The sequence below is a fragment of the Ambystoma mexicanum genome, chromosome 5q (genome assembly GCF_040938575.1).
Source record: "Ambystoma mexicanum isolate Mex_15411 chromosome 5q, UKY_AmexF1_1, whole genome shotgun sequence".
Taxonomy (NCBI): Eukaryota; Metazoa; Chordata; class Amphibia; order Caudata; family Ambystomatidae; genus Ambystoma; species Ambystoma mexicanum.
Window position 1 is genome coordinate 956,631,275 of NC_090933.1, and position 27,967 is coordinate 956,659,241.

The 27,967-nt window shown below is 43.2% G+C and overlaps 1 protein-coding gene across 1 annotated transcript in view; it reads right to left on the reverse strand.

Moving 5' to 3' along the window:
- Nucleotides 1-27,967, reverse strand: part of DPYS (dihydropyrimidinase) — a 432,875-nt gene that overhangs the window by 224,062 nt on the left and 180,846 nt on the right. The window contains exon 3 of the mRNA XM_069621489.1: nt 4,590-4,769. Coding sequence (XP_069477590.1) covers nt 4,590-4,769 — 180 coding nt within the window. The remainder of the gene's footprint in view (nt 1-4,589; nt 4,770-27,967) is intronic.

The window sequence follows — 27,967 nt, forward strand, 5'->3', positions numbered from 1 at the left end:
ACACATCTTCAGTAACTAATGCTTGCCTTTAAATCCTTCTTGGTGAAGGTTCTTTCAGAAAGGAATGTGATTACTTTTAATAACCACCTGTGAGGCAACCTTAAATCCTTCTTGGTGAAGGTTCTTTCGGAAAGAAAGGTGATTACTTTTAGTAACCACCTGTGAGGCAACCTGTGCGAAAATATGAGAAAAGATCAATAGTATTTGTGATCAATATTTGTTGACAGATTGAGGTAGGAAAATCGAAGTATATAGTTCCTCCTTTCTCATGAAATGTCTGTGTTTTATCTTGAAATAATTATGCAGGCCTATCCCATAAGTGCTTCATGGAAGACATTTCATCTGGGAGTAAGTAGATCACGCAGGACCCCATAGGGCCCTCTTGAGTTTTTAACTGTATCTGCAATTCATCTGGTGAAGGATAAGCTTTTCTTGTTTCTGATACTCAACCTAAATTCTCTTAACAGTGTATAGTGGTTCACTGCTTCGGGTTCTCATTGATGAGAGATACAGTATAGTATTAATTAGAATTAGCTTTATTTTGTATTTTTACACCCTACTTTGCTTACATGGTGGGAAAGTTCTTAAGTCATTTGGCCTCATTACGACCCTGGCGGAAGACCATGGTGCTATTAGCACCATGGTCCATGCCGGTAAGTTATCAACTCCGCCATGGAGAAAGGGGGAATTACCACCCCATTACAAGGTTGGCGCGGCGGTAATTCCCCCTTCCTCCATGGCCCTTCCCCATTCCCATTTTTGCCCCATTTTCTTAACGAATGTATTTATTTTATGTATGTATTTATTGTGCATTTGTAAGGCGCTAATTTAACTAGTAAATTGTGTTTCAAAGCGCCCACGGGGCAACAGGGAGGCACGGTGGGAATGAAAACAATATAACAATGAACGATAAAGGCGGACCGACTAGGCCTTGTGAGCATTCAGAACGTGCAAGTTCAGAGAGAGAGAGGAATGAGGGAATGGGGGGTAAGTGCTAGGTGTATCAAGAGGGACGTGATAGGGAGTGAGCAGCTGTAAGTGCATAGGAGGAGTGGTCAGCTGCCAATAAATAAGTGCAGGCATGTGGTGACACAGGCCAGTGAGTGCCAGGGAAAGTGCTGGGAGGGGTGAATGCTGTAAGCATTTGGGTGTGGGAGGCCGGGACCTGGGAGGAGACATAGGGCCGTGGTCACCAATCTCAGCAACTGTGGGATTTAGCAGAGGAGGGAGGAAGAGAAGGAGGATGTGTAAAGGGCTCAATGGGAATGGGAATGGGGAAGGCACTAAGTACGGTATAGCACCAAGGTCCCTTTGCGGGTCCCTACTTTAACGGCTGGTCTACACCAGCCGTTAAGGTCGGGTCCCGCAAAGGGACCTCGTAATTAGGCGCTAATAGGTTAACAGCGCCACAGCCTTTTACAGCGCCGTTAACCCATTAGCGCCTGGGTCGTAATGAGGCCCATTGAGTTATGTCGCGCATGGGATCAACATTTCTTTGATATAAGCATTTTCTGTTAATTGTGCTACGTGTTTTCCTGCCATTGCTCACACATGCCAGATAGCTCAAAAAACGCGTACTATTATGTTTTTCTAAGGTTAGAGCAGCCTCTTCGGAGGCGCTCCTCACTAATATCAGGGCCCTGCAGGCAGGACTGGAGGGATAGCAGGTGGCCTGGAAAAGCAATGTCAGACCCTCATTTTTCTCCATCCACTAGCAAAAATCAAAATCTGTTATAACACAAGCCCCAGAATGCAGACAATGCCCAATTCTGTCCCCTGTCCCCCAACCATACTGCACAGACTCCATGGGGTCCTGGATGGACTAGGGAGTGTACCACCATTTACAAGCACTGTGTATTTGCAACAACTGTGTGTCTGGAGGAGCGGTAATGCACGTGAAATGCAAATGAGGAACACACATACACACACAGATGGAGTACACTGATTCTCAAAAAATGTAAAGTCACTTGCCCCTTTAGCAATTTGTCTCTGTTACAAAGTGCTGTCAATCAGATTTGTCACAGGGAAAAATAAACTACAACAAAGTATACTGAATGTAACATTTTCGGCCTCATTACAAGGTGGATGGTATGGTAAAATGTGGCCGTAATACGGTGGTAATTCTATGACTGCCACATTACCGCACCGCCCAAGTACGAGTTGGTGGAGAGGATTCATCTGGAGGTAAATTTGCCACCATTTTACCAAAAAAAGCAAAATTGAGCAGAATTACCGCCAGAGGTAATTCCTCTGAAATCCCCAGGAGTCCTACAGACTCCAATTAATGGGGATTAACACCACCTCACACCACTTGTAATCTGGTAGTAATTCTGCCAGACCAAGTAGCGGTAATGGTAATTCCATTTTGTGGTATCTCAGCGGATTTACCACCGAGATTTCACCAAACCCATGATGAGGCCCATGGTATGGTACATTGCTGATAGAACATTGGTTTACTATTTTAAAAAAAAGGCATCACAACGCTGGAAGGAAGCTGTTCAAATGATGATGTATAAAACCGTGTAAAAGAAAGAAACAGTACTTAAGCATTAGTGACCGTAAGGCCAATTTATGTAAACAGGAAGGCGGGACTAACAGAGGGGGAGTCCGACAATAATACTAGGGTCTGACACAACCTCTTCATGATGGCACATTGGCCCCCTTTAGAAGAGGCGAAAACACCTTGGAGGGCCTTAAGAAAGAAGCCTCTATGACATATACCAACCCCAGGGCATAGGGCAGTCACAGAGCCCTACCCCAAATCACAGGTTCCCCCAGAGTTACGCCATAATGGGCATGCTGGCTGCGAGCATGGTGCAGGGCAGCGCAGCTTCCTGGTCCTGCCATGTTTTCTCCACGATCAAAATGCCCACAAAACGTGGGTGGGAGGAAAAGGTGGGAGAATATTAATAACTCACCCCTATCCATTCGCTGGCTTCAATAATGCCAGCTCCACAGTAAGTACAGGGCCTGCCATGCAGCTCCCGCCCCTGCAAGTGCATCATTCTGCAATCCTTCAGTGTGAATGCCCACGCCGCCAAACGTTGGGCTGGTACACCAACATCCTGCCCAGGCTCTGTGTGGCTGGCCTCAGGGGTACTGGTGCTGGGCATTCCACTCTCCACATCACTCCACAACTCATCCGGCTGCACTGGACCGACTCTCATGCAAAGACAATGCGGATCTGCCTGATACTTCCAAACCATACATCCCTGATTCGCTTTAGCCAGTAGCCAGCATTCAGAGCTTTCCACGAGTGACACTGCTATGACTGCTGGCCCTGCCTGCCTCATCTTTGCGTGACTTTGCAAAGGTTGACACCACTTTTAGGTAAAACTATAAAAACAAGATGTTTTCACTTTCCTGTGTTCACTAACTTTGTTCATGAATCAGGTCAATTTGCACATGCAAGGTGTGGCAGGTGCAATTTGCGCCTGACACATATGGAATTCTTTGTAAATTCTTTGTAAGTTACTATGGACACACAACTTGAGTCGAGTTGTAGGTTCAAGTTGCGCATACCACACCTTGCTAAGCAACATGGATTATTTGTGAATGTGCCCATTTGGGTATAAGTCATGATACTAGTTAAACAACTGCAGTAATTTCACCACCAACTAATTAGATTTAGGAAGTATTTTCCACAGATGTTTTTTTCAAAGTTGCCATCAGCATTCGCACTGTCAGCCTTCCTGGTAAAAGGCCCAAAGCTATTGCTTCATTGGTGAACCGTACGTTGCCGACTCATAGATGTCAAAACACACAGTTGCACAAAAAGTCGACATCTTTAATTATGCACAGACCCTCATTTTCTTAATGAATGTATTTATTTCATTTATGTATTTATTGTGCATTTGTAAGGCGCTAATTTAACTAGTAAATTGTGTTTCAAAGCGCCAACGGGGCAACAGGGAGGCACGGTGGGAATGAAAACAAAATAACAATGAACGATAGAGGCGGACCTACTAGGCCTTGTGAGCATTCAGAACGTGCAAGTTCAGAGAGAGAGAGGAATGAGGGAATGGGGGGTAAGTGCTAGGTGTGTCAAGAGGGAAGTGCTAGGGAGTGAGCAGCTGTAAGTGCATAGGAGGAGTGGTCAGTTGCCAATAAATAAGTGCAGGCATGTGGTGACACAGGCCAGTGAGTGCCAGGGAAAGTGCTGGGAGGGTGAATGCTGTAAGCAATTGGGTGTGGGAGGCTGGGACCCGGGAGGAGACATAGGGCCATGGTCACCAATCTCAGCAACTGTGGGATTTAGCAGAGGAGGGAGGAAGAGAAGGAGGAGGTGTAAAGGAAAGTCTTGAGAAGCTTCCCGAATTCGAGGGTTTATGAAGTGTTCTCTCTTTGCTTTGTTCAGGCTGGTGGAAAAACATTTTTTAACAATGGTTGGCCCAGCAACCATGCCATCTTAAATTCCAATGAAATGACTGGTTAAATTGGAGAACAAAGGGAGAAAAAACTTCGGGTTCAGTTCTGTGCATTGTAAACATATTTACTGTCGGACAGTGGGCACCAGTTTCCATTCACACCTCTAGGCATGCAACAGCCCAAAGCTTGATCAGTGATATGATACACTTATTAGCCTGTACCTCTGAAATCAAGTCTCCGTTCTCAGCATGCACCATGGCAATCGCGCCAAGTTCCTTGCACCGCGAACAGGCTGCTATCAGCTCCATATCGTCCACCATGAACAGGCCTTTGTAGGCCATGAACATCTTAAAAGAGTTGACCCCTTTCTTCTGGGTGAGAACGCCCATCTCATCTTTGACCTAAAAACAAAATTGCTGTGTATTAAAGTACACATTTAAAAAAAAACGTTATGTCATATTTTGATCACATCAGATTGCATCATGAGGAAACTCCACACCAAATAAAAGTGATGCTAACATCGCTTCAAATGTCTATAATTAAAAATAAAAAAGATTTAGACGTGCACAAATGTACCAGCCACCGGTGCCTACCTAGCTGGGCTCATTTCATAGAGTAATCCTGGTGCTGTCTCGTGTGGCGGACAGCCACTATGGGTGAATGGGGGCACCGCCCCCTGCCTGAGCAGCAGGCGGCACCTGACCTGAGCGACTAGCAGCACAATCCCCCTTGATTACTTCACGGGGGACTGTGCTGTCTATCTCTCTGCAGGGGCACTTCCCCCGCAAGGTTCTTTTTTTGTTTGTTTGTTGCACAGCCTTTGGGCTCCACAACAAATATAGCGGCTAATTATGAAAGCCGGCGTGGTGTCGGAATACTGACACTGCCGGCTCTAATTATTACTCTATCAGCGTAACGCTGCCTGCCAGGAGAGGATCTCTCCTGCCAGTCAGCGTGTTCATGTTGCTCAATGTGAACACGCTGATTGACAGGAGACGCATCCTCTCCTATTAGGCAGTGTGTCTACGTACCCAGAGGAGGGGAAGGCCACTCGGTCCAGCAAAAAGCTCCTTTGTGCTGGCGTGGCTGTGGCATCCTTTATAAAATAAAAGGCTCCCCCATGCTGGCGTGTTGGTTGCAACCTACGTAGATGAAAAGCCCCCCCAGGACCTTTTCTCTTCCTATGGGGGTCACTTTTCAATTACAAAGGGTGCTGCTGCCACACCGTCTCGGGGGAAGCCTTTCAAGCGCTTCCCCTGAGCTGGCGTGGTGGAGGCACACTATTTAAATGAAACATGCCCTACTCTCGTGCTGCACCGGGCACTCCAGCACAGGGGAGCGGATGTGTTCATTTGAGTTGGGCGCTTCTGCCATTCCAGCACAGGGCAACCTTAGTAAGTATCCCCTGAGGTGTTGTGGTGGCGGCTCCCTATTTAAGTGAAAAGTTCCCTCTCCAGGGCTGCCCCGAACTGGCGTTGTGGCAGCCTCCTATTTAAGTTTAACATTCCCTTCTCCAGAGCTAGAGCGGAAGTTTTCACCTTAATAGGGCACCACCACCACGACAGCTTGGGGAAGCCTTTTAAAGGCTGTCCTGTGCTGGTGTGGCAGCGTACCCCTTTTAAAGTGAAAAGCTTCCATTTTCAAAAGCTCCTGTGTTGAGGGCAGCTTTCCATTTTAAAAATGGTTTGCTGCTACATCAGCGCAGGGTAGCCTTTCGCTGGCCAGAAATAAAATACTCTGGGCTCCCCCTTCTTCGTGGGGTAGGGGGAGGGCTGCGCCAAGGATTTCTTATGTTCCAAAATGCTCTTTGCGTTTATGCAAAATGCATGTTTCAAAGGTAAAATTGCGCACAATTTTAAATTGTAAACATGTCTCTGATAGTGATACAGCAAGAAATCCTTTTGAGTGAGAAAAGGAATTTGAACTCTGCTGTTTTCATTGGTCATAATATAATACATCAGTGTAAATTGGAAGACATATGTATGCCCATTTGGACATCTTTTGAACAGGATGTGTGGGTGGATAGTTCTGCATTCAGTCTCGTGCCAAGTCCTCTGAAGCAGAACGCAAGTTTACTGGGTCATTCCTGGTCCTCAGGACAGAAAGGCATCCTGCGCTAATACCTGGAGCTTTTCTTTTATGTAGGGTGCCTCCCTGAGCTGGTGCAGTGAACGAACCAGCCTCAATTTATTTTTTGAAGGGTGGCTGGATGACAGTTTTGAAAGCATGTCATTATAGGGATAGGGTATTGATATCGCCTGTCCAGGCTTGTGTTCGCTGACACTGTATGTTTGCTACTGCTGCCATGTTAATCAATGTTTAAATGTAAATAGTCTGCTCTCCCAGCTGAGAAATCTGACAAGATCTTGGTAGCACACCATTCCCATCAGTGCTCAGGGCTTAGCACTCAGACATCAAAGCAGAGTGCTGCCTTCTTCCTGCAACCTCCTCAATGTGGGAGGCTTGAGGCATCCCAAAGCCGGGGCTGACACCACCCTATTTAAGTGAAAAGACCCCAACTCCAGTGCTGACGGCAGAGATGCCAAATCTTCTTTCGCCCGGGGCATTCCCTGTCTACATTGAATGCATCGCAGTCTTTCCACATAATAGCACTTATCTTTGCTTTGCATTTGACACACAGTTACTGTGCATCAAGGGTAAAGCAAACATGGTAACTGTAATTACTCAGAGATGCCAACTTTTCACAGTGCCTCGAGGGTCATTTATGCGCTGCTCACACTCCCATGGCTCGCACTCGGATAATTTGCATAATTTGCATAATCTGCCTAACTCATTAAAAGGGACAAAATGCACTGTGAAACCATGATATTGAGGACACTTCCGTTAGAATTAGAAAAAAGCACAGTTCCCTTTTTTTTAAATTTTGGTAATAGCGTTTAATAGCATAGATAAGTGTATTTGCCCTAATAGAGCTGACAATTACATACTATTTGTGATTAGTTTGAAAGACAAGCATGCCATCTTATTTGCAACACTCAGCTAAAGAGTGCAGTGCATTGCACTTGTGAGTTACCCTTTAATATGTAATTAGATGTGATTGGATTGCACTGGAGAGCCTTGTGATCTTGGGCAAAAATGTTCTGGGAATGTACGTTTACAGTAGTGACTTTCTTGACAAATTGAAACATCAATAATTCATATGTGTAGTGATAGGGCAAACACAATTATCGTGTCAATTAACCCAATTGTAAACACTTCTATATCAGTGCATGGTGTATTTTCAGCATTTAGCTTTTTCTTTTAACCCAGACCCACCAATAACGTATGTGCCTGACTCCCAAGCCCTTTATTCTTTTTTTCCCTTTTTTTTAGATGTGACAGCAAGGCTGTACCATTCCTGGGATGTGAAAACTGCCAACTTTAGGAAATCACAGGAGGTCAAAGCTCTCTCTGTCACTGGCAGAAGCAGGCCTCAGTAAAGCCCTTCTACGGAGATGAAAGGCTCGCTTTGCATGTAATAAAGTAATCACTTAAGTAAGTAACGATAGTTTTTCTCAGCCTGCCCTGCTCGTGGAGTTTCTGACACATTTGTGGCCTCGAGGGTTTGTTGTATTTTTGCGTGTCAAACCCACAAGTGACGGGTCAAATGGCAGCTCTGGTTGTTACTTGGATAGACTTGTCCTACATTGAATGTAGGCCAGTCTACCCCCATAACAACACTTGATTTTTCTTTACCCTTAATGCACAGTTACTGTGCATATTAACTGTACATAAAGGGTAAAGCAATCATGACAAGTGTTGTCACTAGCCTACATCCAATGTAGGCAAGTCTAGCCAGCTTTCTTTCTGTGGCATGGCATTTTTACTGGCTGAGAGTCCTTACATGGTAATCCTAACATTTTGGTGCAGTATGCATGGACATGTATGGGCACGGCCAGCATGAAAATATTGTATATACTAGCATAAGTTGTGGACAAAGGCGTAATGAAAATGCATTGGGAAATAGTCCTGGGCACTGTTGGTAACTTGTATTTTTGGGGGTTTTCATGTACTTCCATACAAAATGGATAGCAAACTGTGGCAATGTATCCTGTTTTTCACTGTAAGTGATTTCGACCCGGCACTCCACCTAAGTCAATGCCTAGCGTGTGATGCACAGCTGGAACCCTTCATTATTTATTTATGTCTATACATTCTTTTATTTCTGAATGATATACCCTTATATCATGCCCCTCTCTTTGAATCCCCCCGGTCACACTGAACCAGGAAGCAGGCTGTTTTGCAAAGTTAAAAAGATTAATTTTAGGTATTTTCACAATATATATATATAACACTATTTAATGGTTTATACAATGATCACCAATGCGGTGATGTCACAATAAATCTCTTTAATCACACAGAGTATTGGTAGGGAAAATAATGCAGCATAGAAATAATACTTTTGTGTGTGTTCACTCAAAAGGCAAGTGATCACTCTTTCTCCCTGCACACTACTCAATCCCCCCAATATGCAGTATAACAAGATGGAAGGAGAGAAAACAGGTTTCAGGAAGACACACTCAACAATTACAGTATCAATCCCAATTTCCCCCCAGCAAACACAGGGAAAAACAGGAATGATTGCAACTTGTCAAAATGGTTTTGATTGTGGCTTTGAATGGAACGGTAAAAACACTGAACATGGATTCAATACTAGTGGGAGCCGCTTTGTATAGTTTCAGATAAACATTAGCAATGATTATTGAATAACTAGCAGATTCATAACTTAATCCTGAGGTCGGATGCAATGTACAGTTGTTTCACACGTGATAGATTTGAGCCAAACGAAAAATTTGCGGCAAACTTTTCCGCGTGTGGTAAGCGCGATTGCGTAAAAACTAGAGGAGTGGGTTTTCTGGAAAGCTGAGGATGTTAGCTTCAAGTGGACACTTAAATTTCGTTTCTAGCATGCACAGTGAGGAAGTTATGAAGGTTTTTGTAGAGGTTGGTTTTGTTCAGAAAGAGTCCAAATTTGTAGAACAAGGTTGCGCTTTTTTTAAAATTACAAACAAGTTTCTTATACTAGGGAGTCTATGAAACCACAAATTACACGACAGCACAGCCACCAGTCCAGTGACGCCTCTGTCTGGTTTTTGCCCGCCGAGACGCTTGTCTTTCTTCAGCAAATATATTAGCGCAAAGATGGTTTTAACACTACTGTTACCAAAGGACTATCGGGATGAGAGAAAGATTCAGTTAAGATTCAGGTAAGACCAAAGATTTTCTACAATGCAGTTCTGGATATAAGAGAGTGGGTTTGGATAGGGATGACTTATGGATAATACATATGCTAGAAACAATCCTATGCTATGGATACTCACTACCACTGTTTGGAATGGACCCGTCAGAGATCTGGTCAGGGATACTTTCTGGACTGGAATTCTGCTGGCACACCGGACTGGACTCAAGGAGCTCTGGTTCTGCACTCAGCACGGCACTCTGGACACTGCACGGCAAAATTGGACTGGATCTGACGGGTTGGTTCTGGTTCTCTGCTATCTGGTCACAGCTCAGCTCTACTGGGTCGGGTCACGGGATTCTGACAAGAATTCTTAGCAAGAAAGCAGCACAGCTCAGCCAGGCTGTTCTTTTCTTTTTGTTCCCCTTGGAGGTCTGGGGTAAAATCTGGTTTCAGGATTTTAAAAGGCGAAGCTGAGAAGGGTTCAGCTTTGGAAATGGGCCTTTCTGCTTTCAAAGTTCTGGAGTCTGGAATATGGATTTCTCTTGCAAAGTGCTTCGCCAGCAATCAGATGGTGGGTGAATGGGTGTCTCTAGGTCCTAAACTATCTCTATTTATGTATTTTCTAAATGGGTGGGTATGCTGACTTCTACTAGGCACACCCCTAGGGATTCTATTGATTAGGGTCTTTCCTCTCCCCTGATTTGGTGTCATGATGACGCTGTATTTTATAATCTGTATTTTATAATCCAGGGAGTACCTCCCCTTTGTTTCTGCACATGAAATCTATTTTTCTAATAAGACATATTTACAATGTTATAACATTAATACCAATAGCATATTTATATCAGATATTTGTTGGAGCAAGTATTCATCCGAGCCCCGTCTTGGTGAGAGCTCGGGTCTCGATTTGGCAATTTTTTGCACTTTTGGTCTGGTACCCAATGTCAGATTTGTCCACATTTTTACACATATGTGCGCATGACATCTGGACATAATCATGTGAAGTTTTGTGTTTCTGCCATCACCACAATTGATACAAAACCACAAATTCTATAGTCTTGTCCCTGAACATAGCCCAGAGTTCTGAGTAGTTTTAAACACTGACCAGAATTTTCATATTAACAATACTGTCATTTTACAAATTTCCACAATTCTGCACAGTCCTCAGTCAGTCCTTTTCAAAATATACTTTCTTGTGCTTTAAGAATACACATAACTGTCTGTCCCCGCCTCCAAAGTTTTGGGTGGGTCAAGAGCAAGCCCTGCCTCTTCCCTCTGGCAGGAGTCTCTCTTGACACTCGCATCTGCATATTCTTTTCAATCCAGGAAGTCTTTTGTCTCAGTCCCAGGAGCAGCTGCCAGTGCCCCTCCCCTTTCAATCAACACCTGAATGTGAGCTCCTGTCCTTTGATGAGAAGCAGAAGGGTGGTGTGTTTCCCAGTGGGGGAAGCTTATTTGAAGTTTTGCTGAATCAGGTTACTTTAAAGTTAATTGTTAAATTGTTCTTTGTTGAAATTAAAGTTACAATTTTTAAAACAGGCAAACATATCTCCAATTCCAGTCTTTTTAAACATATAAATTAAATAGTGGCAACCTATATTGCTTTTGATAGCAAGTCACATCATTTCAACCATTTGATTTTACTGTACAAGTTTAAGCTTCCAGGGTAATTAAATGGTAGCTTTCATACAGGCGGCCGACGGTACTGCGCCCATATCTGACAGATTTTCCCAGGCAAGCACCTTTTTTAATGTGGATATTCTTGTGATGAAATCTGCTTCTCCTGACATTGTGTGCTTATGTGGAATCTTTAAATAAGTGACGGGTAACACCCAGCAAGGATGTTGGATCTTTTCTGATGTTTGGGAACCATTATTTTGTAATTTCAGCAACCAAGGAAAAACGGATTTCAGCGCACTTCTGGGTTTCCTTGCAATGAAGCACTGCCTTTCATGTAGTTGCCATTTTCCCTCTGTGGGCAGCCTAGTGACAGGTTTTAGCAGTGTGGTCTCCTGTTCCACTACTGACACAGGCAAAGTAGATTGGCAGCCAACTTTCTGGTTTCACTGCGCAATTCTCAGAGGTTTAGCACGCATAGGGCTTTTTGCAGCCATTTTGTTGGTTCCGGTGCCACCAGCACACAGTGATGTCGCAGGGCAGAGCCTAGTCGGTCAATGCATCCCACATCACAGAAAGTGCTGTAAAATGCACCATTTAAACCGATTATTTAAAAGAAATTCTTGGGAGGAGAACTTGCCCAGAATCCCCCTGCTTTGGTTCAGGCTCCCTCACTGCACTTGGTCGCTCATGCATAATAGGCACATACATTTAAACCCCACCAGTTAAAGAATTCACCAAATATAATTTAGCTGCACGCTACCAATGAGGAAGGACTAATGGACACCAAATAAGAATACACTTTTTTATATTATTTATTTATTAGCTTTACAGTGTACACAAATACTTTTAGCTAAATGAGTCATCCACTGATCTCTTACAAATAGTTTATTCCCTTTGCCTTTTCCAGGTCCTGGTCACCTATCAGGATTTTCTATTTAGGACTCGTCTGTCCCAAGGTTTTCCCTGCAAGTACTGCTTCCAAGACTGCTCTGTAGAAACCGACCATAGCAATTATCAAATTCGATTTTGGTCCACCAAGCATATATTTCCACCAACGATCGGCTGTCACTGTTGTATAGTTGGCTGAGAAATGGCCGAACATTCGAGATCTTTGCTGCGCGAAATGAGAACAGGTGGTGAACAGGTGCATCAGTTCTTTCCTATTTGTTTTACCGCAGAATCTGCATGAGGCGATTTTATCTTTGTTAGGGTACCGGGCTGCAATGATTTCTCCGGTGTTACAAATATTGAAGCGGTTTCTCATGAAAACTGTCCATATCCCCCAGTCTGGGCATCTTTTTGTGCACAGCTGCAGCCATCCTAGTTTCCTTGGTTCTGCTGCTAGATCCTGATGGAGTTTGAACTGGGCTACTTTATCAATGGTGGTAATCCAATCCTTGTGCTTAAGATTTTTCTTTATCCAATCCTTGTGCTTAAGATTTTTCTTTATTGATCCTCGAGTCAAAAGCAAGTCTTCCAATTGACTTTCCAGGCTTGACAGCATTGCTTTGCACTCCGCTGCCCATGCTAGTATTCAGGGGTGTGTGCCAAGTCGCAATTCCTGCTGGATCCCTTCCATCATCAACGCCGGAAAGTTACTCTGACATTTTGCATAGAAGCTCAGTTTCTTCCATTGTGCCACCATTCTCAACGAGCTCAAGCCTAGTTATTTACTAATCACTTGTATTGGAAACGATGAGGGCATACCCAGAACTTTCTTCCAAAAACATCCTTCCAAACAGGCCCACCAAACAGATGACATATTCGGAATGGCTTTGGCTCCATCAGTTAGAGTCGGCATACCTTCACTTTGTAGAACTCCAGTATGGGAATCAATGGCAATTTGCAGTACTTTCTCTTTAGGTTCCTTGCTTGACTCGCCAATGTCCTGGCTTTAAATTTCAGAGTTTCCACAGTTTGGGTTTCCACGTTGTTGTTGGAGATTATTATTCCTAGATACTTGAAAGTTGTGGTCTTGTCAATTTCAAGCACCCTTTGGGTTTCTGCTGTGTTTTCTCTTGACCATTTTTGAAAGTCAGTATTTTCGTTTTTTTGATATTCATTTCCAATTTACTCAGTTCTGCGTATTTCTGGAGACCATTTAATTGTCTTTGCAGGCCTATTTCAGTGCGATCTATAAGCACAAGGTCGCCTGCATACAATTAGTTATTTTGGTTAGACCCACTTTCGGTGGAAAACTGCGGATGGTCTTCATATGTTCATCCAGGTCTGTGATATAGAAATTGTAGAGTAGGAGCCAGGAGACAACCTTGCTTCACTCCTCTGTGTGTCGGAATTTCCTCACTCAATAGACCAGCCGTGTTAAGAAATACTCTGATAGAAGTATTAGAGTGCAAGGCTTTTATTTGGTCTGAAAGGCCCTTCAGGCAGTTATTCTTAGCCAATTTGTACCGCAGGTGTGTTCTGTCAATACTGTCAAAAGCCTTTGAAAATTCAATGAATGCAAGATGAAGTTTACTATGTGACCTCTGAGTTTTGGCCTTAAGTAGGGAGATAATAAAGGCAGGCGGCGCTGTTCCTAGGCCTTTTACAAAACTCGCTTGGAATTTATCTTGGAGATTGTTTGATTATAGCCATTGGTTCAGATGCTTTAACAGCAAGGCCGCCTATAGTTTACTTAGCACGTCAAGTAGGGCTATCGATCTATTGTTTCCTGGTTCCGATCTTGGGTCCTCTTTAAATATGGGGATTACGTGCGTGGTCTTCCATGATACCGGTATCTGTTTTGTGTTAATAATTTTTGAATTATTGTGCTTAGCAGGTTTGGCCACTGTTATGGGTGTTCTTTAAGCATCTGGTTTGATATCCCAACTGGGCCCGGGGCCCTCGAAGGGCTCAATTTACGAATCATGAGAATCAAATCTTGTTGATCCAATTGTAGGTGCCAAACCTCAGCGAGCCTCTCTTCCGTTTGCACATTCCACTCCGGTTGTCCAAAGAGCTTTGTGTAGAAAGATCTCCATGCTGCTTCCGTCACCCCTGCTGATTGGAGACATTGCTGTGTAGTCTTTAATTATCTAATTAGCGACCATGTCTGAGCCGTCGATTTTCCTCGCAGGGAGGGCAACATTGCTTCTGCAATCAGCGCATTTTTGTGGTTGAAGCACCAAGATCTATAATGGGCTATAGCCTGTTTGATGTCGGCATGCTGTGATGGTGTCACTGTTTTCTTGAGGAGTTTTAAAGTTTGCATTAGCACTTTACGTTTTTGTACTAGTTCGAAGTCGAGAGAATGAAGGAGTTCAGCTTTCTGAGTGATGTTCGTGTTGGTCCTCTTGGTCTGATAGATTGCCAGCAGATTAGTATAATCCACCTCAGATTCCTCGGGTGCACCTTTAGAGAGGTCCCTAGTGTTAGACAATATCCGTGCTGTTTGCTCAATCTTCTCTGCGTTCATTCTTAGTCGATTTCCTGAGCCTGTTGTTTCTAGAGGAACAGGTATTTTCTGTCTAATATCAGGGGTTGTTGTTGTCCAGGTTAGTTTTAGCCAATTATGATCACTTTTCGTTGAAGGTATGATTTCCATACACTTAATGCAGGAGTTGAGATCTTGCCATACAAATATATAATCTATGATCCACGAGGATTCCATCTGCTTCCAAGTGGGTTGACAAATCCTCCCCTGTACAAAAATCCCATTTGTTAGATGCATATCACGGCTCGGCATCAGTTCCTGAAGGAGGCGTTTTTTTGTCTGTTCTTCATCTGCAATCGGCCCCCCTGTGAGGCTTTATGTCCGACAGTACTGGCAATACGCTTTATGCTCGCAGATGCTTTCTCAAGGAGCAAAATAGTGTCTCATCATTAGCTTGGTGGTAACAGTGATTCCCGTAATTCCTTTGATATTTCCAAAATACTACCGAAATTACCCTCTCTTGGTTTCAGTGTTTGGAGGAATACCTCTGGTGGTATTCAATTGGACTAAGAGATAAAAATCAGTCTGAGGATTTTACCTCCAAAGTCCACCTATTTTCCCTGCACTTAACAGTGGCTGTTAACATGTGAACATGTTTAAAACAGCACCAAAGAAACGCTATTATTGTATTTTAATGCACTGAACAATCTATTCGCAGCACAATAGGGCATTGGAAGGTTGGGCATCTCTGATGCCCTCCAACCCCCCCCCCCCTGCCCCCCACCACCAACCAGAATGCTAGAGGGCAGCACTGCCATATGTTGCTGACGGGTCTTATGCCCTGCTTTGGGTAAAAGCAGCATATCAAATCTGTTCTGTGCGGTGCTGGCATATATGGTTAATGCAAACCTCATTACACTTTTTGACCTATGTTGCTCACTATCTGCATTAGGCACATACAGCATGAACATATATCTTACAATGGCACTGCTGATAACTATTTTTGAGACAAATCTGATTTTCTTTGGGCACAACCAGGATGTAAATATCTTGCAAAATGCTCCTGTGTGCTGTTGGTGACAAGGCAACTGTTGGAGTATTTCATGTGCTCCCCTACAGAATCGATTGTAAACGCCATGGATTGTCCCAATTTTACTGTATGCTGTGTAGTAAAATGCCACATTTCCACCCACTATTTCTCAAAGGAAGAACCCATGACCCCTTCAGTTATTTTGGTAGATTTTGGTAGATTTCTGCAAGCCATTTATGCGCCACTATTTTAAAAGTACACCAGCCGCCAGTGCACGGTTCAATTGCTTAAAGCGAATAATTACTTGTTAGGTATATGTAGCGAGCGCTTGAACTCTCTAACAGACCTCGTGATGATGAATATTAGAGCGGGGCAGTGATGAAAGTCATCTGCCCTGTGATGCATAATGATTGCTTCACAGTGAAAGCTTTTTCACGAATATTATTCCTTTTGTAGGAGTGAGTGGTAATGTTTAAGTATAGCGAGGGATTTTTGTGTGTGATGCTTTTAAGGGCTTGTTTTTTCCATGTTGCTTGGTTGGTACATTGATGTGTTTTGCACATTTGTGTTGCATTACATTGTCTTTCTAATGTTGTTATTATAGTCTTAAGCGGACTTGTGTGTTTGCGCATGTAGAACAAAAACAATACACAAAGTAAAAAGACTGTTGTTCACATCAGTGGACAGAATCCTCTTTACTAGGTCTGTTGAGTTTGTTTCGTGTGTGCAAAAAAATAGCCAGTTCCTAATTTTGGACCAATAAACATACTAGGTCTGTTGGCCCAATTTATGTTATCGTGATGACGTTGACAACACTTTTTGAGAGGGTGCTAACACTATCACAAAATGCACTGTCAAGTCGCCATAAATACTTACAAAGGCCCTACATCCCTAGTCCTTTCTTTGAAAGATCCGAGAAAATATGAAAGGCGTTGTTTGCACACATTACATAAGATTAATAGATACACTAAAAATACTTCTAAAATATCCAGCACGAATGAAAGACTCCTAACTACACCTGTTCTTTTTGTTCTGTGTGTGCGATGACCCCGGTATCTGGACTGTGCTGAATGCTAGTATACGTGTCCCGGTTGCCGCTGGACTCTCCTCTTCCTACAGCTTGAACCTGTGTAAGCGACTAACCTCCCAGTGCAGCGCCTCCCTCATGGGCATAGGAATGCTAGAAAAGAAAGAGGTTTCCAGAGCATTGTGACTGGCAAAGGTTTGTGACACAGATCAGTTCCCTTGCCCAGCCATGACCCACATATATGAGTTTGGATGTGGCGCAGAGAAGAGGGCTCCACAACCAAGTCCTGCTTCTCACCCTCCTAACACAGCCAACCAGGTATAAGAGGCCCAAAGAGTGGAACGACAACCACAGCTAGCTCATCCACTAAGTTGGGGTTAGGAGGCTCACTGATCCAGCCTCTAATACCCCACCCCCCTTCCATGGTGAATGAGTGGGTAAAAGCTTAGATATCTGGCCCTTGATGCTCACCACACATCCACAATGAAGTGGACTGTCAACTGGTGTCCACTGATGAAAATCATTCGAACCCACGGACTTACCGCCTGCCACAATTCAGTTGACACACAACTGATTGTGAAAACAAAGAGAACTCAGGAACAAAATAACCACCTCAACAACTGCCTCACAGACATCTACAATTGGATGACAGTGAACAACCTTAAACTGAACCTGGCAAAAACTGAAAAAATGCTCTCACACGCAGGATTCGACAGAGGGAACTCACTACTGGACAGGCTGCCCGGCATGGGAATGCAAGTAGAGACTACTGATATAGTAAATAGCCTAGGAAAACCAATGGACAACAGACTATTCCCGGAACCGCAAGTCAATGCAATCACCCAAAAAAGTTTCTTCCTCCTAAGACTAATCAGAGGATTACTCCCCTACCTCTTCTTCCCTCACAGAACCCTCACTATAATATCCCAGATACTCAAATGAATCGACCACGCCAATAGCCTCTATCTAGGAATGCTATAAAGACTCACCAAGAAACTCCAAAGGGTTTAAAACACAGCAGCCAGGATCCTATTAAGACTAACAGAAGAGACCACATCATGCCAGCACTGAAAAGCCTACACTGATTACCAGTAATAAAATGCATCACATTGAAAGCACTCTGCATAGCCCATAAAGCCTTGTAGAGACAAGGAGCTGAATTCTTCCAAGAGAAGATTAGCCTGTACTGCCCAAGGAGGGACCTAAGATCCAGCGACAACCTATAAATAGAGACAAAATATTACGAAAAAAGGAAATTTGGTGGAACAGCGTTCTCACGTCTAATTGCTAACCTCTGGAACACCATGCCCAAAGAAATTTGAACCACAGAAGACAACATCACCTTCAGGAAATTACGCAAAACCTGGTTATTCAACTGACAATGAGAACCGCAAAGGGACACTGGCAGCAATAACATCACAGATAAACAACTAAGAGAGGAGGCGAGATGTGTCGATGAACTATAACCAAAAACCTGGGTAGATACCATCAGGCGGCAACCAAAGAATCACACCAGAAGCTCCAACAAACCAACAGAATCACTAACTCACTTCCCCTTCCTGCTCCTCCGACATAATCAATGCCACAACTCTAGACCTTAGCCACACTACACATAAACAAACCAAGATTCAATGATATGTTCACACCCACCATCTCTGAGATGCTGGAAGCATACCTAGAGTGAACCAACCCACATAGTCTATAAAATGTCAACAACAAAACTACACACCAAGACACCAAATAGTCTTACAGCTTTGGCCACCCAATATTCTGGACCCCCTATGGACATTGTCTAACCAGTGCGCACAACCACAGTCCACCCCAACACACCACAACACACTAAAATCAACACAAACACTGGCGCACACCAGAGGCACTGAGACCTACCGGTACGGTTACAAAGTATTGGGCCATTCTGCACCAATTCCCACATGGAAAACAACACTCACAGACACCAGTTCCTCCTGGTTCTGAACCTATCCTCTCATCCTATCCTCGCTAATCGCCCACCCCCTTTTTCTTCCAGAGCCACTCGAGCACCTCTTGACTGCCCCTAGGTGGTAGCGGTGTAGTGTATAAATCAACATAACAAAACATAATATTGTAATTGAGCTATGAAAAAAACATTACAGAGCAATAGACAAGAATAAAATAATGGGCAGTATCAATCTACCTATCTTCCCATCTGCTCTCCCCTTTCTATTCTATCCACTCCTCCTTCACCTTTCAGACCCGTCACCTTCCCACTCAGCACCTACTCACCACAATTCCCATTTACCACAACTCCCACCTACCCCCACAATATCTTCTTGGCCTGCCTGTGGACAATCGAGGATGATGGCACCTCCTCCTCTGCAGGGACTGAGCAACAAGGCCCCCAGTTCTTATTCGATGTCGGATGGTGAGCGCAAAACAATATCTCTGAATACAGTGGCCACTCCCAGCAAGCCACGGAGGAGAAGTTTGTGCTCCAGCCATCTTGTGAAAGACAGTCCCCCTGACATGTTGAAACACAAAATTGTATTTTTAGTTGCAATTTTGCAGCACTGTTTAATTGAGTTGAAGGAGCGTGCCAGTGCTAATATGCAGGGGTGAGTGGTATCAGGAAGTTCATAGTGCAGGTTAAGAGGTTTCCAGATGCCTGGTATCTTTCCCAGTTGGGTGAGGCAGGGAGGAGGGACTGCTGCTCCCCTGCCACCCTTATATGTCATTGTCTGGTATACACTGTTTACATACTGTTTTTAATATGCAATTGTCTATGATGACTTCTTGTTTGACATGTTTACTTTGCTTCTCTATGCAATGATGCAATTTTGTTCAATAAATGTGGCCTTATATTTTCCAAAGAAAGGTGTGTATGTGCCTCCTTTGCGGGCCCTGGCCCCTGTGCTGCCCATCTATTAAACAATTAGTGGGACCATTTGGAATAGCTTACACTGCAAAATGAGTTACTTCTATGGGAACCTAATTCTGGCAGAAAATGCACAGTAAGTATAAACAATTTGCCCACGATCACATACTTTAGTTAAATGGTAGAGCCAGAATTTGAGCATAGCCTGAAATGTAGGTACTTGACCAAACTTGTCCCAGCTCAAGTTGGCACACATACGTATTGAAGTTTGGTTGTAAATTCCTAAAATAATAGCCAATTTTATACATATTACCTTAAAAATTGACAAATTCATATACCAAAGTTTACAACCTTTAAAATGCACGAAGGCATATACCAACCTGAAAAGGTATACATCATTGTAGAAATGTGTTGATGAAAAAGAGTAATGGGTTAATTTTCTTTTGAATCCTAAATTGAATGTAGGGGACCACTCCTGTTCATATTTCTTTCTCTTTACATTTACACTATGTATCTGGGAACGTGTAACTCTCTCCCACAATTAACAATTTGGAATCTGTCTGCTTTTACCAACAAAGCTATTACCACCTATGATTGTACCTTTTTGTTCCCCATCCTTTATGGAAGTTGTGACGAATCATGGAATTCAGTCACTTCTCCCCATATTCAAGATTCCCCTTGAAAAACAACATAGTGCAAACACCACGAAAAAGAAGAATGTTGACAGAGTAGTAAGGATTACTCCCTGGTCTAGAACCAATAATACTGTGTCGAAGATGATTGAAACAAGAATGAAGAGCGGGGAGGACTCCGCAACCTGTAATAAAAAGGGAAGACAGACATCTCTTAGCGAGAGAGAGAAAAACCAAGCCCGGGATCTTCAAATCAGTCAAGTCGTGCCTGGAACAGGAGACCGATAGATGCTCCATCGAGAGGAAGGCAAAAGGTGTTGTTGGGCAGGCGCCTCATGGAAGTCTGAGGCCAATGAGCAGAGGGTAACAGAAGCCTGTGTAGAGGAGGTTTCAGAGACAACCCCCAACCACCACAAACTAAATGCAGATAACTTGTCGGGTTCATCAATAATTCCAGTATTGAAAACATCAGAATTATAGAGCTTTATAGGCCAAAAAAGCACATTTTAGGGTGACATATATTTTTTAAGGTCAGAATTCATTATGCAGCAGAGGGTGTCTCAGATATTACACATAGATTATGAATATCAAAAATCTAGTCTAGGAACTGGACATAAAATAAGTTATGCTCAAAACTAGGTCACAGAAAGGCTGAATATTCAGCTGGGGTTAGATTTTGAAATGGCTGCTGGAAATACAAAATGGTGGGATTTCACATAGTCATGCTGAAATAATTAAATAATTCTCTATTAGCAGGTCATTAAAAGTTCACTGAAGGAAGACATGTTTGGAACATTTTGTTAAGACTTCCTGGCAGAAATGTTGACATTGATGTGCCTAGTGTTCTGGGAAAGTAGCAATTAGAGCAGAACGCTGTTAAACTAGAAACAATTGTGTTGAGTTCATGGGAAGTTCATTACAGCTGATGCCCATATTTAGACTTCTTTGGCAGGAAAGTATGCTATAGCCTGCCAAAAAGACCTCGAAGGGTCTTCCAAGACTGTTCTTCCTCTAGACATCCAAGGATTTATAATAAAGGTCAGTAGGATCTCACACAAATTTACTTAGCCAGTACGCCATTATGTCATATGGACCTGGTGAGTGGCAGTTAAGCCAGCAAATCACAGGCACATGAGGGATTGTCTTTAGTCCTAAGAACCAATCAAACTGAATTGTAAACTTCGCTCAGCTGGAGAAAAATATAAAAGATGAGTTGTTTGATGTCTGAATAAAGCTGATGTTTGAAAACCTGTCCTGGTTCCTGTCCCTTGCTCTCTGCCTCCTGGGTCCAGTCTATGTCCAGATGTCTATGTCCAGGGAGGGCAAGGGCCCCCTTCTTCACTTGGCTGACTATGAAGAGACGGTGCTAGAAGACTGTCCTTCCAGGGTTATGAATCCAGACAGTGGCACATGCTCACAGAACTGGGAGATGGGCCCTGGCAAGGGTGGCAGGGTAAGTAAATTAACCTGCAGTGTGCCCCAATCCTTCCCGGGCAAGGGTCTCCTATGGCTGTTGGCATGTGATGATAGCATGGCACTGTGGCCCCTGTGGATTTTGTTATGTATATGGGGGAGTGAGAGGTAACGAGGGAGAGATTAAAAACATCTTTTTAAGGGGCCTGTAACAGGGGGTTGTCTTAGTGTTTAATTAATGAGATAAGATGAAGAGCGTCAAGTAAGGAAGCAAGGTATATGGACGAGGAACGATTCATATGATTAAGCCCATTAATCCTTCGTCAAGAGACATTGAAGAAGTTGTTTTAAAGTCCAAGGGGAGATAAATAGGCTATGAGCAAACAAGGGTCGCTAAAGAGAACAACTTGCAGTCCGATTGGAGTATTATTTTGAATTCTGCCATGTGACCAATATTTCACAACCAAGTATTGCAACATTTAACTACTGTGATTAATCTTGGGATTCATTCAATTCTCCCCAGTGGGGAAACATTCCCTGTGATGCTAAGGAGGTGAGCCTGCTGTGCAATACCGACCCTAGGGGTAGGAGCTAGTGGGACCTCACCAGGAGAGATTCCCCCCTTAAGGACAAAGACTCCTGTTCTGATAAAGAACTCGCTAACCAACCCACGTATGGCCCATCAGTAATAATTTATACTAGAAGAAAACATGAAGAAAAAGCTGATACTTGTTATTGTCACAGGGAATCCTTGAGTCAACCTGAAAATATATTCTTATGTAGTACTTAGATGAAGAAAACCACTGGTACAGTACAGAATACAAGCAGGACAATGAAGACAGACTTTAACTCTACGCCAGGGAAGTTCCGCGACAGCATCAAAAATCTGAGAGTAGGAGACATGGGAATGAAAATAGCCTGGGAGAGCCAAATCAGCTGTAAGGGCAGAGCTCAAGGAGTCAGAGATGCATGGCTCCAGGTGCTGAGAAGAAACTGGCATGCGAGTCCAGGCATTTTACCCTCAGTAAAACCTGAAGCATGAGAAGCTTAAGGACTAACACAGTGTAAACGGAAGGACCGAGTGAGGGGTGCTGGTATGACCGATGCCCAGTGGATTTGGGAGTCCTTAAACACTGCTGAGACCACTTACCTTAAGGCACCACGGAATGTGCCGGACGGAGAAGGAAACATAGCGCTGTGAACCCAACCTGACAATCGCCAAAGAAGGCCCTGTGTGAATCGCAAGCCCGATTAAAGTAAAGACCAAATAGTAGAAAAGAGTGAGATAATTACTGGAACTCTCATACTCATCCCTGTAAAGACCAAGGCGCTGATTCATGGAATCATTTGCATGTAAAATGGAGATTTGCATGCCATGCTGCCCCTAAATCCCTGTTCAACGAATGGCGATTTGCGGGCAGAATGCATGGACATCGCCTTTTTACACGCAACTAATTCCATGAATCGGGCCCACAGAGTTGGAAATACTGAAGAAGAGTGAGAGCTTTAATTGGAACAGTTATATCTGCCCTAGTAAAAAAAAAAAGTTTATGAAACATAAGTAGACAATTGCCCAGAGAGAAAATGGGGGAAAGAAACAAATAAGATCACAAGAGAGAAAAATAAAACAGAGAGTAAGAATCAACGTGTAAAAGATACCATTGAGAAATTGAAGGGACCAATATCTGAACTATTCGACTTGACAAAAGTAGTTACAAAGAAGTACCTACAAATACCTTACTAAAGTGAACTTGCTGAGAAGCATTCTACAGGAGAAGGGAGTCATTCTCCTGTGCCTTAGTTGTTTTGATAGTGGCAGGGACAGGTTGGATTTGTTTGGACAGAGGGCAGATCTTCATTTTGGACTCATTGACAACTGAGGAACACCCTAGGTAGTTTTTGTTAGGTAGGGAAAACCTGTAGTTTAGGGAAAGCCAAGAGTTTTTACTTTTCTTTTGATAAAAACATACTTAAAAATGAAAGGCCAGGGTCGTTGTCCTTCTTCTGACGCACCACACTACACTCAGGAAGCATGCACTTGTGAAGCATGCATTGCCAATCATAGGAAATGTAAACCTTGTCAGAATTACTGCATGGCTAATCTGAGCTACTACGTTTGATCATCTGGCACATACATAAACATGAGCCTTGTACACAAAGTTGCTGTCTTAAAACAGTGTTAAAAAAATAAACAATCAATGCCATTGATATTTGTCCCCTTAAACCACATTCACAATCCCATCATCAACAATCACTTCTGAACATGGCCAAATTACCTGATGCAATATTGTTAGATTTATAAACCCATCACTAAGGTAGTTAGCAGCATTTGTGCCACCATTCTTGGTGCTTTCTTTTGATGTGAAAACTTGTTGTCATTCAACCTCCTCCAAGGTGTTGAACAGGCCAAGTCATAATGATTGTGATGGTAGAAAGGAATGTAAGGATTAGTTGGTTCATCTGATCTTGCTTCGAGGGGTGGAAGTAATCCGTGTTGCCAGGGAATGATGGAAGAGGGTAAAATAACTTGGTAGCAACATGAATTGCCTATTTTGATTGGTATTCATGGTCAAATTTGAGTTTAAGAAAAAATGTGCCACTCTTGAGTTCTTGAGGGATACAGGCACGCAGTCTCCATTTAGACTTATCTTAGTCTGGCCATTACAACTCACCAGTCCTGCCACTAGTGCCAACTGGGGCTTAAAAGGCACACCTTTCAACAAAGTATTCATTTTTTGGTTTATTTGTTAATTAAAGAGATTGTTGACTCTGAACCTACTTACTCTGTTTTGGGTATTTATGCTATTATGACAGACATTGGTGCGGCCACTGGGCTGGGTCTAGTCTCACACCTTCAGAAGTGGAATTTTGTTGGTTCCTGCGCATCCAGGAAAACGTTCCCTGGGATACATGGACCCAATGAAGTGAAGGCCTATTTCTTTTTTTAGGCAAAGGTAAAACAATAAGAGAGTGTTGCCTCTAGGTGCTGAACTCCTTCAGGTGTTCTACATCTTTTGTCTGTGGCCCTATGTCTGAATGAGTATCCTCTGGGGCCACTGTGTGTTTTAAGGGATGGGGCTTGTTACGGTCATTTTTTGGTCCTTGTTGATTGTGTAAAGTTCTCCCAGCTTAATGAATTTCCGTGATTCGTCATTATGGCTGTCTGTCTAAGCCTGTCAAGTGGCACAGCGAGTAGAGCGCTTGCCTTGACATCCTGCAGAGCGTGCTAACGCAGGTTCGAATCCCAGCAGGGCCAAACTCAGCCTTTCATCCTTCCAAGGTCAATAAATGAGCACTACACACCTTGGGTAATAATAAGCAGCCCTCAGATACCTGAGGGTTCGTAGCAGCTATATAAATACCAAATTATTATTATTATGGTCAGTAACATAGATGTGATTCGATTTAATGAATTTATTGTAATGTCCTCAGGAGATTGCCTTTCATGATTTCTGAAGATGGCAATACAATGAGCGGATGTTACAGTCGGTAATGCTGCCCCTGCAAGATTTGCATTGTCACTAAAACCGAAAAGAGCTCGCTATTTAGGTCGGGATGTGCTAAATTCATTTCTTGGGATAGGTTGAATGATTGCTAGTTCGTGTCTCAGTATCCTTAGAAGAACCGTCCATCAACCTTTTTTTCCCACGTGTTTGAATTGCCATTACATCTCGAAATATTTTGTTGGCTGCTTAGCTTTTTTAGGTTTGCTTGTGCTGGCCAATTTAATTGATTGTACTGGGTTGCGTATCAGCTGACCTGTATTATTAGTTGCAATTATGTCATTATTACTCTGGATGACAATGCCATCATCATTCTTCCCAGTAATCAATTCCAGTGCTCATGGCTCCAACAGCACTTGTGTGGGTGCCACCTCTACCACCTGACCATTAGTTGTCAAATTAATTGTGAGTACTGTTATCACACTCTATGTAGGTAAATCTGCAGGCAAGTATAAAATCTGTACTTGCAACTCGCCTACTACCTGTTTTAGATAAACGTCCAGAGTCCCCATTATCTACAGCCTTTTGGGGGCTGGAAGAGAAGCAGTTGCCTTTCTTTTAGCCATGCTGCAATTCAGGGTCTAGTTGCCAAACTAGAAAACGAATACAAGAATAAAGTCCCAAAAATCCAAAAGTTCATCCTCACCTATAACCTCAAAGTTCAAAAGTGCCAGAAAATGCCATGTGCAACTCATAGGCTGACTACAACATGGCAAACAATAGAAAAGTCAATGATACCACAAATTAACCTGTTTATCACTTCCACGCTATCTCGTCAATAGCCGGCCAATGTCTGCCAGAATGAGAAACTTGACCAAGCGGGTTTGAATTTTATAAATCCTGCTTATGGAATCCTGTGCATGCCCATGGGTACTGAGAATGTCTTATTTGTCCCGAAATAGAATCCTGATTATAATAATTATAATGTGGGGCTCAAAGATTGCATAGAGAGCTTAAGCAGTTGTCAGTTTGGCACAATACGCAATCGGAATCAGAGGTCCACTATACAAATGTGAGAAGCAGTGGCCAGGTACCGTAAGACCAAGATACAGCCACAGTGTGGCCTGGTACCGTAAGACCAAGATACAGCCACAGTGTGGCCAGGTACCATAAGACCAAGATACAGCCACAGTGTGGTCAGGTACCATAAGACCAAGATACAGCCACAGTGTGGCCAGGTACCATAAGACCAAGATACAGCCACAGTGCGGGCAGCAGACAGCACTTGTCAGCACTTTGCTGTGGCTTTGCAACACTGGTGACTTTTTTTAGATCCTTTCAGGTTTGGGTGGGTCACATGTATGAAAGCACTCCTCAAACCCTCCACAGCCAACCCACTTGTCAGCACTTCCACTTGTCATTTCCTTCCTGAAGTGCACGACAGGTGGGGTCAATCTGATGTGCATTGATACGGTATTCCAGAGTCTGGGCACCAAGCCGAAGGTGGCATGTCTTATGCCTCTTTGCTTCTTGCATCTCTTAGATTCTATTCTGGCACTATTGAGGCTTCTGACGCTGTGGAGGTTTACAGAGGTGGTACATGTTTAATACAAGTAGAATTGGACTTCATTAAAATCGAGTATGTGGTTGCATAATGAAATGCACATGAAAGAACGCAGCACTTCTTTCAGGGTGTGCTAGGTCAGCAAACATGCATGGCACTGCATTGCAAAATGGGATACCGTAGGCAGAACAAATGTAGATGAAAAGTTAATTAATATTACAGGAGGAAGAAGAGAGGAGAGGAGAGGAGAGGAATATATTGTGTCATGCTGGATTCCTCCCATTTATAGCACTGTAATATCATTGCCAAATGCATTGATACTCACTTTATCGACCTCAGAAGGATAAATGCCTGAGGTGTCCGTTCTGTGGTATTTGAACTTGGAAAGTACTGGCTAGTCTCGCCTGAGGCAACATGGGGGGAAGGTTAGGGGGAGTGCTCTCTAAGGCAAGAGTCATAAACTGAAGTATTTATTTCAAATCAATATATTGCAGTTTCCCCAAATTCTTAGGTTCTCATATCATAATTTAGGTGTGATGTCTTACCCCTGTAGATACAAAGCTATGCATGTTTCTTGTGCCAGGGCCGTGTCAAGGTTGCCTTCATAGAGTTTCGGATGTCTGTCAGAAAAATCATTTTGATGGATTGTGAAAAGTTCAACTGAAGCATGGCTGGATTCTAAACCTTAAAATGTTATGGGATAAAGTTACCCTTAAGGTAAGTTATACAGATGTTGCAAGTTACAGAGCAGTTTCTTGACCATTAACAGGCTCAATGCTGAATGGAAAATGCTATTTTAACATTGCAGAACTATGAGATAAAAGGCAATAAGAGTGTGAATGTAGGAGAGGCACGTTATCCCTTATGTCACAATGCAACCTTCGTCTCCTACAGCCATCAATAATTGTCATGTTCCTAAGAAGTAAATAATATTAAGTGCAGATATGTCAGGCTTCTTCTTAGCAAATTTCAGTCAGTTTCCTCTTGGAGCAGCGTTGCATCTTCTGAACAATATTGTACTATGCCATTACAGCAGAGACGCAATGCCGTTTCTACATTACAGGTGTGAAGTGACGTGAAACATATACTGTAATATATGGAAATTCTACATGGCGCCCCTCGAATCAGTCCTTGTCAGCCAAAACCTCCAGTAGGCACTTAATACTCAACTCTACCTTAAGATCTCTTTCATCCAAGACAACCAGCATCCTTATGCAAGCCTGGATGGGCATACCTTAAACTCAACCCCTTCTCCTGTCTAATACTACCAAACACACTCACATCCATGTCCATACAATTCTCCTTCAAAGCACACATAGCAACGAAAGACCAGACAGCCACAATATAGGCCTTCGTACTTTCTCAAGTTGATGGTGGAAATATCCTAGTCACCTGCCTACTCACCGCCACCCTGGAACCAAAGAAAAGCATCCTCTACACAGGAGTACTCCCTCTTCAAAG